Genomic DNA, 18831 nt, shown 5'->3' on the forward strand with positions numbered 1-18831 from the left:
GCAAATATGCAACTGCCAGCAAAGGAAGAGAGCAAAAAATGAAAATGGGGAAAAGTATGTTTTCCGAGTTACATGAAATGCCAACACAGTCGCTATCAAATCTTGATTATTGCCCATAAAGACAGAAGCTGGATCTGATTACAGCAAACTGAATAATAATATTCTTAAAGTTTGTAAGATTCTTTTTTTTAATAAGAAATAATGCAAGGCACTAACCTTTCTTATTAAAATGGAATGGATAAAGATTTGAAAGGCTTCTTAGAAAGGAAAACCATATATATATTATTACATTTATTTTTAGATTTTACTAGCTTATAGACTTTCATCTTATTCCCAAGTTAAATGATTTCTTTCTTATATAATAGCGATCCCAGGGACTCGGACTATGTGCTGGCCTCTCGTATCATTCAGACCTGGCTCTTTCAATCGAATCGCTCCAATGATAATTTCCGCGAACCACTGGACTTACCCTTCGAGGCTGGACATGTGGAGATAATATTTCAGCATGAAAGCGTTCCCAAAACCGGAGATTGGGTGGCCGTTTGTGGGTAAGTGAGGGTATTAAGTCCAGTCGTTAACGCACTATTAAATCCAAACCATTGTCCAAGCAGTCACGACTACAAGGCATCTTTCGACTCCACGTGGCGATCGGATCTATGCATCACCAAGCATCTGATGGCCAACATAACGCGCTGCATTTGCCCGTTGTCTGGAACCTACGTGGTCATGCTCACCAAGCGTCAGCTAAATGTAAGCCAGGGTCACCAAGGTCGCCAAGGCCATTTGCTGTGATTCGGATTCGGTTTGGAATTCAGCTGCCCAATTCATGCAATTCACGTGTACCAAAGTGGAAAGCCCCTTTTGATTTATGGCACTTTTAGGTCCTGCCATTTAGTGGCCTCACACCTGGAAAGCCCAGCTACCTCTCTCTTTGTGCTGCCCCAGCGTCCGCATTTCCGCTTCCCTTGGTCGCAATCAACAACTTGGCCTTTGCTGCCATGAACTTGCTCCAAATGCACTCGGTTTTTCTGGGTTTCGCTTCTGTATTCTGTACTCTGTATTTTGGATTGTGAACGGTGCTGGCTGCATTCAGTCACAGTGGAAATACTTTAAATCAGGGATGCAGGGAGATCAAACAACCCGGAGGGGGTTTTATTCGTATTTCTGGGTCTTTAATCCGGTTATTTAATTCACTGAATTTCGGTGGTGGCTTTATTTGTCTTGAAGGAAATAAAGTTTTTATTTTTGATTTATTTAATTCGTCATAGCTTGTTGGCTGAAGATTAAGTTAACTTTAATACAAAATTTAAAGAATTTATATTCTATGTTTGCTTTCTTGCAATACATTTCTATTTAAATATTTTATTTAATTTGCCTTAAACCGGAATTAGGTGAACTGCCCTAGATATTCAAATGACTTGGCTTAAACGAAGGTTTTCAGTTGAAGGATAAAAAATAGATTCTGACCGTTTTAGTCTCCATCCCTGTCCAAATTTGAATTCGGTCGATTGTCGGCGGCAGCCTGCCAAGGCGAACAGCATTTTGGCCGACTTTAGCCTTCGCTTCGCTGCTAGTTTGAATTGCTAATTGTTTTTTTCGGCTTTCGTCAATTTCATTTCCAGGCCACTCCTTCTCATGCCCCGCGGCGTCCCATCTTTGTGATCGCCAGCTGCGCCTGCTGCCTCCTCCAATGCGGATCTGCCCTTCTCATCCTGGTGCCCATCTGGTGCAATCGCAAATGCGCGGTCACGTTCCTCAAGATGCAGTTCTGCGTCTCCACGTCGAGTGTGATGCTGATTTACTTGCTGGGTTTCATGAAAATGTTGCCAGTGGTAAGTTGTTTTTTTTTAGTAATTAATAATAATAAGAATTTCTATAAATCCTTTGACAAAGATAGCGGTTTACTAGTATGCATAGCTAAGAAAGATTGTAAATAAATCAAACTAACTTACTTCAAGCTTTTATTTTAAGTTATATTCTACGCTGTAATATCAAAGTTTTTAGATAAGGAAGAACTATTCTTAAATATAAACTTCTAGTAAAAAAACATTTCTAAAAACACACAGACCCTTACTTACCAATGATAGTTTTCACTTCAACTCGTTAATTTTGTAATTTCTCACCATTGAATACTTGAATGCCACGCGAAAAAGCAAAGCTTTGGTGCAGTTAAATGCTTTAGTGTTATGCGGCCCTTTAAAACAAAGCCTTTGAGAGCCTGCACTGGGAGCAAGGAAAAATGAAAAAAAAAAGGAAACCAAAGCGTGAAATTTAATTACGCCAAAATAAATAAACAAGTAAAATGGAGAAAAGCCAAGCTGAAAGCAAAGCAACCCGAAAACCAAAACCAAACATACAGCGGGAACCGAGCAGCCGAGCAGCAGGAGCGCAGGAGGAGTCGGAAAAGTAATAACAAAAAGTGTTGCATGATGATATAAGGCAAGGCGAATGGGAAAGGCACAAGGCAATCGAAGCACAAACGAGTTTTTCGAAACCCCTTACAAAAAAATAAGGCAAACTCCCCATCGGCTTAAACTAGCAGGCCAAAACCCTTAAATTGTAATTATTTGCGGTGTCTGTTCCCCGGCAATCACCGATTTCCCAACACGAGTTTAAGCTGGCTTTTCAAATAATAATCACGGCCAAGGCAGAAAATCTGTAATCATCATCAAAACAAATTAGCGTGTCGTCTGCAAGTCGTTACCATACCATACCATACCATAGCATTCCTTACCATACCACGGATATTAAGAGGTCGGTGGACAACAAAGCAAATAATTTACATTTAGTTTTCGTGGCAGCCAAACGGAAAATTCATGGAAAACAATTCCCAAACCTGTTGGCGTCGACCTCCTTGGAAGGAAATTAAAAGTCAACAATACACGACGCCGACTCCGAGGAGGTCAGGTGGCTGGATGCGAAAGGAGCACGCCCGGAGGAGGCAACTGGAATCGAAATTAATATTTATAAACGCACACTCTCAGACGTTTGAAGTGGGAAAATGTTAATGGGGAAGACGCTGCTAACCCGAGCGCGTTGGATGGAATATATGCTGCCTGCCCTGGCACCCGCCCGAATCTCAAAACCCATTGGCCAAGGATCCCATGGAAGTCCCCAAAGCATCCGCACAGCCGTCTAAATTATAAACGTAAAACGAAAAAAGCATAAGCGAATAAAGTTGCGATGCCTAATCCCCGGGGATCGGAAGGAGCCTCGACTTAAAAGGCAAAAAACTAAAAAAAGAAGTAACTGCAAAGCTCTAACAAGAAATAACATTTTTGAATTAGTAATAAACTGGTCCGCAGTGGAAACAACGGCTCAATAAACGAATGAAAAACAAATAAAACATTGTGTACGACAACGAGAAGACGACAAAGGAGCGGCACTTGCAGATGAAGATTCAGGAGGAGGATGCCAGGACGCAGTATGGAAAGGTTTAAGCAAGGCAGAATGAAAATGAAAAAGGAGGCAGGCACACTTGGAAAAACATATTGCTGGGATGGCAAGCCAAATAGAAGCATTCCTCAATTATCTGGATATCTCGACTTGATTTAGTTAGCAAGCAAAGGAAGTACAATTTTCAGCAGAAGACAAAACTTTTTCTGACAACTAGAACTAACTGAAAGTTATCTAAAACAAAAGCTTTAAAAAGTAATTATAAAAAGGGCAATAAATTAGAAGAAGTGATTAAGGAAATAACATCTAATTCGGTTTATGTAAAAGTACAATTTTGTAGTTTAGTCCCATAGATAAATGCTGGATTACCATGGCATTAACATATTGAACCATAATACCTATAAACATAAGCTAGAAATATCATTAGGATATAAACATTTTCTCGCCATGCAGCTCTTGGGAATATTCAAATTCTCGAAACGCTGACAAAGGCAAACGACTATGGTGACGGTGGCGGCCTAGGCACAAAGATCTGAATGCCAGTGAATCCGACCGTGGACGCCACATTCGGAGGAGCGGAGCGAGTATGTTTCGCTATCTGCATCGGCATTTTTGCCGCACGCAATACGGGTTGTGTCTCAAAGGATTGCAATGGAGGAATTTTTGAATAATGAACGTTTGTGCTAAACGACGAGGACGACGGAGATGCAGGAGCTTATTGTGGAGATCGTCCCCTTTTAGAAGTCCGCACAATAAAAATATACCATAGGCTGGCATAGGCTGGCCCCCGGCTACTGGCAACGGAAACGCACAATGCGGACTCTCCTCTGTTGGCCAAGTTAATGAGCAACTTACGTCAGTGACGATGAGTTGCACAATGCGCATTTCGTATTTCGTAGTTCGCGGCATTTTCAGCCTGGCAAAAGTGCCAGAGGGAAACTTTGTCTTAATAATACAACGCGCACACACTTATTATTATTATTATTATTCTTATTATTATTGCACATTAATTGCGTGCACACACGGGCAGGGCAACTTTATTAAAAAGTACCACACCCGAACATGTGCACACATGCAAATTTTATGGTTTGAAACACGTGTCACAGCGCCAGGATCACAACGGCAGGAGAGAGGGGAGAAGCAAGAAAATGAGGAGCTGTAGCGAAGACGCGGCTGCCAACGGCGTCGGACGTCAACCGCAGCCACCAGACCGCGACCACGCCCACGCAATGCCACAATAAATACAATTAAAATATTCATTTTACTTATTGCATATATTTGCGAGCATAAATAAAATACAATTTCAGCACGACAGTTAAACGGAACGAAAAAAAAAACAATAAATAAATAAGAAAACATAAATTACGCATACGACTCGTCGGTACGCCTGACGCCCTCAAGGTAGGCAAGAGGGGGGTGCCACTGCCACTGCAGCAGGACATGTGAAAGGCGAAAGCTTTTAAGCGCACTTAACTCATAATTTTCCCCGACGAACTGACGGGGTGGAAATATTCATATTCGTTTTCGTATTGTAAATTGAAAATTAAAAAGTTGACAAAATGTTTTCCTCACATTTGCCCCGAAGGCTACTAAAGATAACGAGTGGAGGTAATACGCTCCAGCAACTGTAGTTGAAACTTTAAGACTTAAGTTAAGTTTATTTTCAGAATATAGATCGAGTCAGGCATTGTTAAGTTTAAATAATTAAATTAAGATATAAGCGTATATAAATAAGCCTAAAAACACGAATTCTTTAGCTGCAAGTTGTAGATACTTCAAATAAGGTAATAAACTTACAATAAACTTAACATTTCTTCTACATTTATGTTAGATATTAACTACTGAGACATCAAACATTTTTATTCTCCAAATCCCTAAAAGCAATTAGCCATAAGATATCTGTTAATGCAATTTAAGATGCATTTTTAGTATGCTATATTTTCTGGACACCGGTTCCTAATTGGTTATGAAAGCAGAGTCCGAAAAATGATGTTCCGCAAATTGTTTACAACTTTGTAATAACCAATGTCCAGTCAACGAAGCGCGGGAAAAGTGTAATAAAAAATGTATGCCAAAATGTCACCATTAGGGTGTTGCAAAAAATCCCACCAAATGGCTTCCTTGGCTGGGTGTTGATGCTGCTGATGCTGCTGCCTCTGATGCGGCACGATGACAACTTTTTATATTTAATTAAAAATAACGATGTTGCAGCTCAGCCGTCAAAGCACTCCATTTCCTTATTAACGGCCGTTCATAATTTCCTCTTGCAGAGCTGGCATGGCATCATTAGCAGCTCGCTGGCCTCGCTGTTGTTGCTGGGCATCTCGACGCTGATTGCGATTGCCTTGGCCATCCACACGGAGCTGATGCCGAAAAAGTATCTACAAATTGGCAGCAAGCCGGGGACGCCAACTAAGCGCCGCCTCGAGCGGGAACGTGAAGCGGGACAGCGAGAGCGGGATCGGGAACAGGAGCTGGAGAGCTTGAGCAACATCACTCAGATCCGGGCTCAGTCGCCTTTGGGGGCCACCACGGGCTCCTCTTCAGCCGTCTCTGGCTCCTCCTGCAATCCAGTCCAACGCCGCCAACAACCAAGTTCTACGGCAGGAATGCGTGGCGCCATTGGCATCAGTTGGCTTCTGCCGCTTCTCTTCGCCGTTGCCGCACCGCTAATCTGCAGCATCATTGGACAGTGGCCGCGCCATTGGTGGCTGGAGGTGGTCTGGAAAGGATCCCCAACCCCGGATGCTGCCGCCGGGGGCAAGGAGGAATCAGAGGAGTCCGATTCTGGCGCCTTCTATTCAACCCACTCGCTACTCAATGGAGATAATTTACTGCTCGAATCAGAGGCACTGATGGGAAATGGGACGAGCAGCCCGCCGACAGAGACATCATCATCCACAACTCAGTCGGTCGATGATGATGCGGCTACGTCAACGTCATCAATCACGGGAATAGGAACTGCAAGTAACAGTGGATTCAGTGCCTCTTGGAGGAATGGTGCAAGCAGCACCTCCACTTCCGTTTCCTCGCTGGCTGCGCCTCTAACTTCCGGTCTGAGTGACGCTTCGACAGCGCCATCGCCCTCCTTGAGCTTCATTCTGTTCGTCTGCATCGATTTGCTCTTCATCCTGCTCTTCTTTGCCCTGTTTGCCATTTTAATGAAGAAACTTTTGTGGTTGTGGCACAAGAATCGCAATGTGCATACGCATCCGTTGGATAAATTCAATCTGGCTTTGAGCAGGCGGTAAGTCGAAAGAGGCCCGATTGGGCAAAATGGAAAACGAAGAACGGAAAACGGGCAAAGAGATAAGACTTGGGGATAGGGAAATACTTAGATTTTAATGACCGCACAGTACTTCCCATTGGTTTTTTATTCCCCATTTCTTTTTGTAGAACTTCCATTTTGCCTTGTCTAAGCTAATCTGATATAAAACGAAAACGAAACCAAAACAATCGCTGCCAAAATGCCAAAATGCTGAAATCTACTCTTCCCTCTAATTTATTCGCACAGATTCGGATTACTGTACCGGGCGGGCGGACTGCTCCTGGCCAAAATCTGCAGCGATGGACTCTTCATCGCTTATGTTAATTCATCACCGGATACTTTGTGGGCATATCCGTTCGGCATATCGTGCATATTATTGGTAAGTGTGCGTGGAACCGTTTACATCCTCTTAGCCATCAAGTGGACCATCAATTGAAATTCAATTAAGCGCAACAATGCAATATATATGTATTTGGCTGGATGGGATTAGGGTCGGTTGTTTGATTCGGATCCAATCCCATTTGCTTGTCCAACTATTAGGGGCGCAGCATGAAATGTACATACTTACTTGCCGCGCAGGCTTATGCAAATCGCATTTCGTTTTTACTCCCAACGACTTATTTAAGTTGCATATTTTATCAAAGTGTAAAGCCTGCATATTTTTACACCTGACGTGCAAATTATGCATGCAAAATCAACGAAGAATATGGGGCGGTTGAAAGTGAGAGTGGGCGTGGCATATAGCCATCTACTGACTGCATTTACTGCCTGATCAAAGAGCTGGAAAGAAGCCTTTTCGTATTTATTTTGCCCTTGGCTTTGACACTTGACTTCGGTTTCCACTTCCAGCTGTTATGGCTTGCTTTTTATTCCACTTCTCGGTGATTTGCTGTGCAAATGAAATAAGTGCGCTCGACTTACCCACCTGCCACTTGAGTGGAATCATCTCCTTGTCTTTAATTTCTACACCACGGATTTCTTCGCTGGGATGGAATGGGTTTCGATGGGATGTTAGATTTAAAAGGATGAGATGGACTCTGTTTCATTTTTTGTAGCCTCTAGAATGGCATTAAACCGTTTAATGCTATGCGCACGCCCAGCAATCAGCTGAATCCAATTAAATAAACAATTATCTGCACGGGCGGAGGCATAGGTTAGTGTATCCTGGCAAAACTAATCACATAATTACACGCACACACTTTGATGTGGGAAGCCGGCAAGTGAGCGCGCGTGTGTGTGTGTATGTATAGGTATACCACTCGGCGTATACGTAATGCGCACGGGCCACATTCAAATTCAAACACAAACAAATTAGGTCGAGCAGCCGCCTCCTTGAATCCAAGCCACAATGTCTACAACCCACTCAATGCTGCTGGTCCAGGACTATTAATGTGCACCAAAATCACTTTGATTGTGGGCGTGGGCATTGCTCTGTCTGCTCTTGCTGTTTAATTATTTAAACAATGGCCAAGACATGGTTAGTACACCAAGAAAAATATATTAAAGATAGCTTATAAATTATACATTAAATGGGTTATTAAATAGTGAACGTAGTTAACAGAGAAGGAGATAAATATTATTATTCCACAAAAGATAAATAATATGTTGGTACATAATAACGACTTCCCTGTGTATTAAGCCCTCTGTACTATGCATTTTAATATCCCATTGGAGCATGCAAAGGGAATCTATCCGATCCGAGCCATTCAGTACGTTGAGCTTAAGTCTCTTACGCTAATTTCGCAATTAATTTTGTTCGAAAATCCAGGCCTGGAATTTGGTTTGACTTGTCCCCCATAAATTGCGCTCATGAAAAAAAGGACATAATGGCCATATATGGCCCATACGGTTTGGCCTCGATTTATGGCCGCCTTTTGGTCATGCATTTAATTTCCCAATCGCTTGGTTTGATTTCACGTCGAAAGGGGCTTATGGGACCACTACCTTGGCCGTAATCGAAGGGTCTTCGGTGGCTTAATGACTCCATTCAGGCGACAACCCATCCCGTTGAAAACCCAATTTTATTAGGGTCAGCCCAGATGGGCTGGAAGTTTATGCCACAATCACAGCAATGATTCAATCGCTTTTCCAGGGCTCGGCCATCCTCATCTGTTTCGTCATCAAGGCCGAGAGCCAGCTGCGTGGACCACCCTTCCTTAGCAGCAACGGGAGCAGTCAAAACAGCTCGCTGAAGCAGGCCAAATTCAACACGAGCAGGAGCAGTCTGGACGAGAACTACTGCACCACTACGACGACGGCTAATGTGAATAGTCCACTGAGCTGTAGGTTCAAGTCCTGCAAACCATTCTAACCCACCACTTATAACCTCCGTATCCCCTCCGTACTTTCAGTCTACACTAACCACGACAAAGAGAAGGAGAACGACTGTGCCGTGTCCTTGTCAATGTCCAATGCAGGCGTGTCCACCGCAGCAGTCGGATCCTTGGCCTCGTCAGTTGGCGGCGGCGCCCCGCCCTTGCAATCGAAAGTGGGCCTGGAACTGTCCGGACCACCGGGATCCGGTGTTCCACTGCCGTTGACAATCATCTCGACGGCGCCGCGCTGCCAGGCAGGACCAGATGGCACAGTGGAGACCTTCCTGGGTGACCGCCAGACCCTCTCTGTGGCTCCATCGCCGGACACACGTTGCTGCGCCATATTGGGCGGCGGAACTGCGTACGATGCGTACACCATGGGTATGGGCGTAAACGTGGGAGTGGGCGGTCTCACAGGAAGCTTGGGTAGGCGAACGTTGCATCAGCAACCGACTCATTATCGCCCAGGACCCTGTGGCGAGTTTGTGGGCGTTGAGACGCTCGATATCCTGCAGGGCGTGGCAGCCGGTAAGTACACATAGACATAAAAATAACTTGAAATTCGATAGCTTATCAGTTTTACTAAATTTTGTTTTTATTTTTGCTAAAAGTTTAACAGGCGGAAAACTTGAATTTAAATATTATTATTTAATATTTTTCATTACATAAACGATTTGTTCTCTGTGCAAAATCTATATTGACTAAAATTTCTGTATGAGGGCAAATGGTCAAGCATTATTCAAGATCTAGTGTCTGCTAACCACCTCCTCTCTCCATTCCCCCTCTCCTTACAGACAGTATAATTGGCATTCACACCAGTGCCATAATGCCCACTGCCACAAGCACTTCTCATTATGTTCCGCTGCAGCATAATCCCTACGTGGACTTTGTGCCCAGTTCTCTAATCCTGAGCATGGCTCCACCCCCGACCATAAGCGGAAACCTGAGTGGACCAGCGATACCGACGCTTCCTGCAATGTCCCTGCCCACCCAGACACCGAAGACGCAGAAACGAGTGACCATCCTGGAGCCGACGTCCCGCACGACCTTCGACCCCCTGCTGCCCACCATGGTGGCGGCCGTCGTCTCTACTTCGACTGTCACCAGCACGGCGACCACGACCCCAGCCACGCCCACTCCCACGCAAAGTGGCTGCGGCGGTAATGATGCAACGCTGGATCGTATCACCCTCGATCTAGACTACTTGCTGAATAGGGGAGCTGTTGATGCTACGGAGGGCGGAGGCGGAATGCCACCACCACCATCACTGCCCACCAGTGATGACAGCCAGCAAAAACAATAGCAATAATGTGTAAGTTGGGAGACATTTGTTGGCCAATACCGACACTAAGATGCATTTAAGAGGCTTCGTTTTTCTATTTAAAGATGTAAATATATGTAAATCAAATTTCCAAACTAAACTACAGTAGAAATCTCTGTGAATATTCATGTACGTATGCATCAGATATGCCTAATCTGGATAACAATCAGTTAAACTCCTGATTTTAAACCAATTCTTTATCAAAAATGCCCATCCAGTCTTAGTTTTCGTTGAGCTTGCCAGATTCTGGCTGAGATCAAGTGGTACTTTTAGTTCTATCAATCCATGAAATTATCAAAGTTAATGTCTGTTAAAGTGATTTTAACATCAATCATACACTAGACTCATATTTAGAATACAAATTAAACTTTATGTCATTGCATATGTAAACAAATTGAATGAATTTAAACTAATGATAACTTTTTAGCTAGATTTACAAAAAGCCTATTGAACGGAAAACAATGAAAATGAAAAATTTAAGAGCGAGAACACAGTATGGTGTGTGACATGTTTTTGATTCCATTTAAAGTTTCCTAGTATTAAAGCAAATTAAGCCCCTATTAAGGAAGAAAGATTAAAAGAAAAACCTACAAAATACAATAATTGTAAAACTAATAAACATAACAGGACTATTTCTGGAACAAAACAAATTATACAGATATATCTTTAAATAAACTCAAGACTCTTGTTAGAAAATCTATGAAATTTCGTGTTAATTCTTGTATAGAATGTATGGAATGTAAGTATTCATTTTTTTAACTTTTTAAATATTTTGGTTTACACATTTATCTTCAACGAATAAGTAAAGAGCTTTTCTATACACTAAAACTAAGAAAAATTGCTTTCCTTTTTGTAGTAGTTACCATCCATCTGCCATAATGTCTAAAAAGGTATCCTAAACAGTACAAGTACTACCTGGCAAGAAAACTTTAACTAATTTGGTAAACGAATCTTAACATCTTAGCATAGACATATTTCATCTTCCAAAGCAAATTTATTAAACATTAGTTTAGTAAATATTAGTTTTATTTTACTTATTTTTATACAAGTTAAAATATTACACAACCCTTTCCACTCAAAATTTAAAATTCAACCACATGACCCATAAGATAGGTTACATTCTCACTGCGAATGGCAAAGAAAAATGGATGGTCAGCTCGGAAGAATTTTTGGCGGGAGGAATTGCTGATCACAATGGGTTTATATTCTGAAAAAAGATATGTATGAAGATATTCCTTTTAACGTAGAATTTTAAGAAATAAAATACCTGCTGCAACGCGTGTCAGCTCGGGTCCAGATCCAGACTCATTCAAATTTATTCGCAGCTTTTGCAGAACATCGACAACGGGCAGACTACCAGATGGATGCAAATGTTTATAGTTCGCAGATGCGGCAAATATCTCCTCAAAGCCCAGCTGTTAACCAAATAGTTTTAAAATAAAACCATTAAAAAAAAGAAACATGTATTGGTTTCACTTTCACTGACCTGTTTTAATGGCTGCCGCAGACTGCACTCGAAATCGATACTGAATTTTGGCAGTAGCACCTGAACGCCCTCCATCTGCATTCGCTGCTGCAGTGCACCCAAATCCAGGCCGCGCAACTGTTTCTCCAGCTCCTGAAGGCCGTCGCGCTGGTTGGGCAGGATGAGCAGCATAGAAAGCTCCTCGGCATGTTCGTAAGGTAACTCTATGGCGCGGGCGTCTACATCCCTTAGCTCTGCATATTTTACAAACATGTCGTCGTCAAAGAGCATGGGCACAGATTTAACCTGACTGCCACTATGGAACTCATATAGTCCTGTTCTATAGGCACTGAATGGCAGGAACCATTTGCTACGAAGATTTGCAGCCAGTAGGAGTAGAGTTTTCGCCGGTGCGGTACCCTCCAGGTTTATCTGGTCCCAGCTGCCACCGCCAACGCTGGCAAGAATCTGTTCGCTAATATGGCGACGCAGTTTCTCCGTTTGCTCCAGATCAACACACTCGGCAGTGGTATGAAAATAGGTTTGGGCAATCTTCTGAAAATCATCGGCAATGCCAGATTCAGAACCAGGAAGCGGCTGCAGCATCAATCGGTTTTGTAACTCCAGGCGGGTATCTTCATCGACTGTGATGTTTCCCAGTTCAGCGGCATAAAAGTTTGCCATTTTGGCATTGCTGGGAAAGCGTTGCTTCAGTCGCAAAAGTTTCTGCAATTCCTCGGCAGTGGCTCCATCAGATCCCAGGTAAAGGAGTGACAGAGTGGCCTCCAATAACAGTGGCGATATAACCACATTTTGATCTGTGAAGCTTGTGGCTATGTTGTGGTAAATGCCAGCACTTATTGTGGATTCATCGGGCGCATTGCTCGGCGTGGGATTGGCAACTTCACTCATTCTGTCTCAAAGGGTTCAGGGATATTTTGTTGAGATGCTTTGAATAGAAATAAAGATTAGTCAACCAATTAAAAATATTGAAATAATATTTTTTTTTATTAAGCAATCTTATAAATCTGGCTATATGCAGATTTGGTTTGATTAACCTTATAGAGGCGTGAGTTTATCGCTTCCACATGGTTGATCCATTAAAAGAACTTGTTTAGCATAGAAATGCCCTTCGGCATAATGCAAAACACATGTGGCCAAACGTACAAGACTCATAAAATGCTTTAAATAAAATAAAAATATATAATTCTAAATAATAGCCACCAGATACGAGAACATTGAATCCTATTTAAATTCACCTTGGCCCTTCAAGTGCATTTTGTAATGAAAATGTAAATTGTCTTCCATTTCATTTGGCCAGGCCCGAGCGAGCACACTAGCAAACGGGTGGGGCGGGAAAAAAAAAAAAGAAAAACACCGAGCACTGAGCACAAAAGAAACGCCTTGAATAAATAAAGTGAACAAGAGAGCACACTAGGCCAAACTTGACACTATTTTCGGCAAGTAAACAAAGCGGAAACGCCGAGGCGGAAAACTTTGTGACAGTGCTGCGGCTATATATTTGCGGCAACTTTTAATTTCACGCGAATTTCGGCAGCCGCCTCCGTTCTGTTGTGGCCACCACCCACTCCCATTTCCACTTCCATTCGCTATATAGTTTCCCGATCCCGAGCTGCAGCCCTGCATGCCGATTTCTATGCGACGCGCACACTTGCGCGCTTAATTGCCACATCAACAAACAAAATGCGCGCCCACCCGAACTGGAAAATAAGAACGGAACGAAACGAAAAACCGTTTTCCGCTTCAAAATCGCGAGAGCCACGCTGCCTACACAGAAACCAAAGTCTTTAATTGCGAAAAACGAAAATATTTAAAAATGAGAATGTGCACGTCACTGCTGGAAAGCTTAAACAAAATAACACAATTTTCGAACAAAGAAACTTTCGGTGCGAACTGATTAAAAACTTTTTAGTTTTACAATATAAATACAGATTTAAATTATAACTTTTTTTTCAGTGTACGAGTATATACCCCAGCACGGTCGCTATAAAGTAGCGCTGCCTAGTACTAGACGTTTATTGTTTATTTTGGTGTGCCAATTTTTTTGTTTTATTCATCGAAATTAACTGCATCATGAGTTTGTCAAAAGTGCTTTCGATTTTTTTTTTTTGTGTTGTGAGGGAGACGTTTTTCTTGTATTTTTAAACGTTACATTGCAGCGAATGGATAACAGCCGAGTGGCATATGGTAAATCCTCACTGGATTTTCAATAGAGCGTATGAGGTCACAGAATCAGTTTTCAAAGTGGCATCATCATCAACAATAGTTTGTTGTGAAAATTTCGGGCAATATCCACTGATGCTTGGGCGTATTTTTTAAAATATCTCCTTTTATCAAGGTGATATTTGGATTTAAATCACTTGCTTGCAACTTCTATACCTTTATCGAAATTTTTAAGAAATGCGTACAGCGAATTATAGATCGATCAGCAATTATATAAATTAGTTGCCTTTAGAGACTCACGCCCGCACGCAGCTTCGGACAAAATTCGACTAAACGCTTGCGCTCGGAAATAATAAAATAGCACAAAAAAGAACCAATTAAATCCGCCCGCCTCATCGGTGACGACTTGGGCAACGCGGAGGCAAAAGCTCCGTCCGGGCAATGCTTCCACAACTCGGTTCGAATTTTCGGCAACTACTTTTCCGATGCTAAATTTTTAATCTATTTTTATAATTTGTTTGCCGTGAATTTACACAAACGATTCGGCGAACTGACGCGCTGCATCCGATGGGAATAAGAACGTGGACGTGGATGTGGTTGTGGATGTTGATGTGACGACGCTCTACTTGTTTTGTTTTTACGCTGGACCGCTGCAATAAACGCGGACGCTAATGCCGCCAGCGGCTCATTTTGATTGAGTTGTTTGTGGGGCTCGTTCTATGCCTGCCTCTGGTGTGGTTAGTTGTTTAATCATTTTATCTAATCTGGAACATTTGGGGTCGCTGTACCACTCTCCGGGCTATTCTGCATACATGAGTGTGGCTGGAGAAGATAGCTCTTAATCTTGCGATTATCCGCTTACTGCCAAAATGCGATTTTATATGGACAAAAAACAAGAATTGACTGCACAACTTTTTATCGAGAATTTACTGACAAAAGGCGCTGGCCAAAGAGGGGATAACATTTAAAATGCTGGTGACACGGCTTTTATATTTTTTTAAGTCCAAACAAACCAAAATGCCCAAAAATATACTTCATTTTTCGTTAAAATGGCAATATTGTCGAATATTTTTTTTGTGAAAAAAAAAAGCAAAATAAAATAATACATTTCCTGTTCACACGAATTCTACAAATAATACAGACACTGAAAAGCTCAAAAGATCAGAAACGCCTGAAGTATAGCAAAATGTAATTAATCTTTCAAACAATTCATTATTTATTGATAACTTTGAATATAATTCGGGGATGAGGACACTGGTGCAAAGGGGATGAGTAGTTGTTGTAATGCTTGCGAAGGTGGAGGATTAAAAGCATCGTGTGTATACATAAATAAATACTAAACAGCCTAAAATATGACCGAAATAAGTTCGAAATGCTTCAATTTAGAATGCCATGCACACGCATCCAGATAAGCGGCAACTAGGATCCCAGCCAGCGCAGCTGACAGAGGTTGCATATGAAACAAAAAAGGAACCTAGATTTCCGTGATGCCTAGCAACATCGGATGTTTGTGTTTTTCCATTGCGAAGATATGGTTGGAACGTTTTGTGAGAAAATTATGATCAGTAGCGAGTTTTGAATGTCTAAGCAAATGCAGTAGCCTGTGTTTGGATGTGGGGAATGTTCAGATGTGATGCTTGTATGACAATGGCATAGTTTGTGGCAAAAAATAAACTGTGTGAGCGCGGGGTGCGGTTTGTAAGGCGTGTGAGCGGCGTTTGGATTATGTTGAGTGATTAGTCTAGAACGTGTAGCCACCCTCGGGTGCCTTTGGCTGGGTGGCATTAAACTCGAGGGCTCCGTTAACCTCCTGTGGCGCCAACTCTTGTTCGGCCTCATCATCGCCGTTGCTGAAGTAAGTATCGATGATGGCATAGGCCTTCTTATAAACCTCCTCGTTCTCGTGCTGCTGCAGAGTTTCCAGCTTGTCCAGGCCTCCCATCTCTTCGACCATCAAACACAGATTTTCGGTGCCACCAAGTTTTTCAGCCAGGGCAAAAAGATTTGAAAGTCCCGATTGTACAACCTTGATGGTACGCGGATCCTTTGCATCCAATAGATCAATGAATGGCTTCAAGATTTTGTATTTCTCAATCAGATCCACGATCTGTTCCGGGGTGCCCGATGTTGTTGTGTTGGTCACCGCCCATGCAGCCTCTTTTTGGGCCTTGAAGTCCCCTTTCTCTAGCACGCTGCGCAACTGGTGGAAAATTCCGGCCTGAATGACTGCTTGTATCTGTTTTTGGTTACCTGCAGTGATGTTGCTAACCGTCCAAGCAGCCTCCTTAACAATGTTGCTCTTGTTGTGCTGCAAGAGAAGTCCTAATCTAGGCAATCCTCCAGAGGCAATAACGACGTCAGTCTAAGGAAATAAAAATAATTACATACTAAAATGAATTAATAATAATATAGTTTACCCACCTGTTGATCTGTGCCGGTTACAATATTTCCGACGCTGCGTAAGGCGGGCACAATGATACTTGGCTCGTCCATTTGCAGCAGTTTAACCAGACGCGGCACTGCATCCGAGTCAACCACCGATTGGATCTTACTGTTGTCATCGTCTGTAACGTAGGACAGGGCCCAGCAGGCGTCGGCCAACACCTGGATGTCTTGGCTGAGCAGAAGTTGCGACAAGACGGGCAGAAGGCGCTTTACTTGCTCGAAGGGTGGCGAGGGATTCTTGTTCCTGCACAGATTGGACATCAGCCAAACGATGTTGCGCAGAAATGAGAGCGGTGTCTCGTTATTGATCAGTGGCAGGATACCGTCAATCACGTTGTGCTGGATGACAATATCCCGAGCAGCAGCTCCGTCGCCAGCAATGTTGCCCAGTGCCCAGACGGCCTGCTCAGCCAGGTTGGTGGACTTGGACTGCAGCAAAGCCACAAAGTGAGGGACCGCATTGTGTTCAATAACGCAGCGCGTCTGATCAGAAGTACCGGAGGCGATGTTAGTCAGGGCCCAAGCGGCCTCGAACTGCAGCATGGAGCTGGAGATTCAGAAAACTCAGAACGGCTTCTGTAGAGGTGCCATAGTAACTACTCACTTGGTTGTGTTCTGTAGAAACCGAATGCAGATGGGCACAATGCCATGCCCGATCATTAGGTCGATGGGAGGGTTGCGCTCTCGACTAAGCATCTTCCGGGCAGACTGCATGCCCAGGAACTGACGCTCCTGATCTTCGCTGTTCATTGCCGCCACTATTTCGTCCACGGACAACTGGACCGGCGACTGTCCATTGAGCTCCTTGAGCGGCGAAGTGAGATCCTCATCGTTGATGTTACGCCTCTTGAACATCTGGTCCTCCTTCTTGGATTTGCGCAGCTCGATGGTCACCTCATGGCGGCGCATGCGCGACTCCTGCGACAAAGTGAGGTTAGTACCGAACAAAAATCTGCCGGCAGTTTATCTTTGTACATTACCTGCGTGTTGATGGTGTTCGACTTGTAGGAGCCCTGACGCGAGTTAGGATCCGGCTTACTCATTTTGTATGTGGTTTTCGAATTTTAGATGCTGCTGCTGAGATGACAAATGTATAACTGAAATTAAAAATGATTTGCGGAAATGAGACGCAAGTAAGGGAAGAAGCAGAATCAAGGGCTGCTTGAGTTTTCTGTCCCTTTTTTTTTTTTTTTTTTGTTCCCTCTCGGAAGACCGGCTTTTGCAAGGGCGAGCAACAGGAGCGTAGATAGGGTTCAAATAAAGGGAAGGTTGATGGAAAATAGAACAAAGCGATTACTTTTAAAGCAATGGTACAAGGATGCCATCTTTCAAATATTTACTTTTTATTTTATTACAATTTACATGCTCGTTTTGGAAAATTGGATGCCTAACCCCTCTTCCCATCGGCAAATCCGCAACTGCGCCTTTGCTTAGCAACAACAAAGCAACAGCTGCAGCAGCCGCCATTTGCAGATTAGTGGGAACACGGGAGAGGAGCAAAGGTGTAACACGAAGAGTGGCAATAAAGGAATGAAGGTATAGAAACCGCGAGAAGGACAATAAGAACAACCGTAGACACACACGCGCGCTTACCTTATGGTCCTCTGAATGCGTGTGCAGGCTTTTTGGACGTTGTTAAAATAACTTTACTACAAATTTAGACAATTTTGATAGCTCCTCTGCGAAAAACGAGAAACTTTATCGAGCGTGTTAAGCACGCTGGATGTCGTCGGTGGAACTGTGCTTAAAAACACGTAGACTTTCTCGAAATCAAAGCGAAACTGGAGTCAATGCCTACTTGGCGCCGCCAGATTTACCGTTTGATTTAAAAAACCAAGCAAGTCAGGCCATAGAGGCGGGCAAACACCGATGATCAATCGATCTTATCCCCCAACTATCGATATATGTCTATTTACATTAAATGTTAAATTGCTGTTAACTTTAAATTATTAACTGTTGCGCATCCAAAAATCGTAGTCAAAAGTCTTGCAAAAGTCACAAAACAAAATCAACTATTTTTACATACAAATAGTTTGTTGTTTAGTTAATAACTCATTTGTCGGGTTTTTTACTAAACCGATATACTTTTTAAATGTAAACGCTCTGCGATCAGTTAGTTTCGATCGCTGTCGGCAGGGGCGCAAATTTTATTTCCATAACATTTTTGTGGAATGTGGAACTCGTGCACGTTCAAACCACATTCAGCTGTTCAGCCGTTGGCTGAGTCTGCAAAGTAGGCGCGTTAATTCAAATTTGAATGGTTACATAGAAACTTTTTTCTTTTAAGAAAGATTTTAGATTTTAAAATTAAGGTTTTAGGTAAAATTGATTTTGTATCTAATTTAATGAGTAATGTAAACTTTGGAAAAAAAGAAATACATTTTTTTAATGTGGTTTTAAAATAATTCTTTTATATAATTAGAACAATATAAAAACT

At 42.7% G+C, this 18831-nt stretch overlaps 4 protein-coding genes across 5 annotated transcripts; 2 read left to right on the forward strand and 2 right to left on the reverse strand.

Annotated features, from left to right (window-relative positions):
• The first annotated feature begins 342 nt into the window (after nucleotides 1-342).
• LOC121530258 lies at nucleotides 343-1043 on the forward strand. The gene is made up of 2 exons (XM_041819078.1): nucleotides 343-548; nucleotides 612-1043. Exons 1-2 carry the CDS (start codon nucleotides 343-345, stop codon nucleotides 790-792), a joined length of 387 nt encoding a protein of 128 aa, XP_041675012.1. The 3' UTR covers nucleotides 793-1043.
• An 86-nt stretch (nucleotides 1044-1129) lies between these two features.
• On the forward strand, nucleotides 1130-11024 carry LOC121530248. Its single transcript, XM_041819016.1, has 6 exons — nucleotides 1130-1832; nucleotides 5667-6643; nucleotides 6911-7043; nucleotides 8757-8946; nucleotides 9016-9507; nucleotides 9774-11024. The coding sequence occupies exons 1-6, from the start codon at nucleotides 1761-1763 to the stop codon at nucleotides 10280-10282; spliced, it is 2373 nt and encodes a 790-aa protein (XP_041674950.1). The 5' UTR covers nucleotides 1130-1760; the 3' UTR covers nucleotides 10283-11024.
• A 284-nt stretch (nucleotides 11025-11308) lies between these two features.
• On the reverse strand, nucleotides 11309-14905 carry LOC108110976 (serine protease inhibitor 42Dd). Its single transcript, XM_017220281.2, has 4 exons — nucleotides 14195-14905; nucleotides 11787-12714; nucleotides 11568-11715; nucleotides 11309-11507 (listed from the first exon to the last, which is right to left on the reverse strand). Exons 2-4 carry the CDS (start codon nucleotides 12675-12677, stop codon nucleotides 11383-11385), a joined length of 1164 nt encoding a protein of 387 aa, XP_017075770.2. The 5' UTR covers nucleotides 12678-12714; nucleotides 14195-14905; the 3' UTR covers nucleotides 11309-11382.
• A 236-nt stretch (nucleotides 14906-15141) lies between these two features.
• Nucleotides 15142-18067, reverse strand: LOC108110975 (importin subunit alpha). Of its 2 annotated transcripts, none has more exons than XM_017220278.2 (5): nucleotides 17988-18067; nucleotides 17375-17471; nucleotides 16999-17312; nucleotides 16371-16941; nucleotides 15142-16311 (listed from the first exon to the last, which is right to left on the reverse strand). In XM_017220278.2, the coding sequence occupies exons 2-5, from the start codon at nucleotides 17435-17437 to the stop codon at nucleotides 15691-15693; spliced, it is 1569 nt and encodes a 522-aa protein (XP_017075767.1). In that variant the 5' UTR covers nucleotides 17438-17471; nucleotides 17988-18067; the 3' UTR covers nucleotides 15142-15690. The 2 variants fall into 2 exon arrangements, with proteins under 2 accessions (XP_017075767.1, XP_017075766.1); XM_017220277.2 differs by having other exon boundaries at nucleotides 17375-17491.
• Between the last annotated feature and the right edge of the window lie 764 nt (nucleotides 18068-18831).

Source organism: Drosophila eugracilis, unplaced genomic scaffold (genome assembly GCF_018153835.1).
Source record: "Drosophila eugracilis isolate 14026-0451.02 unplaced genomic scaffold, ASM1815383v1 contig_445, whole genome shotgun sequence".
Classification (NCBI taxonomy): domain Eukaryota; kingdom Metazoa; phylum Arthropoda; class Insecta; order Diptera; family Drosophilidae; genus Drosophila; species Drosophila eugracilis.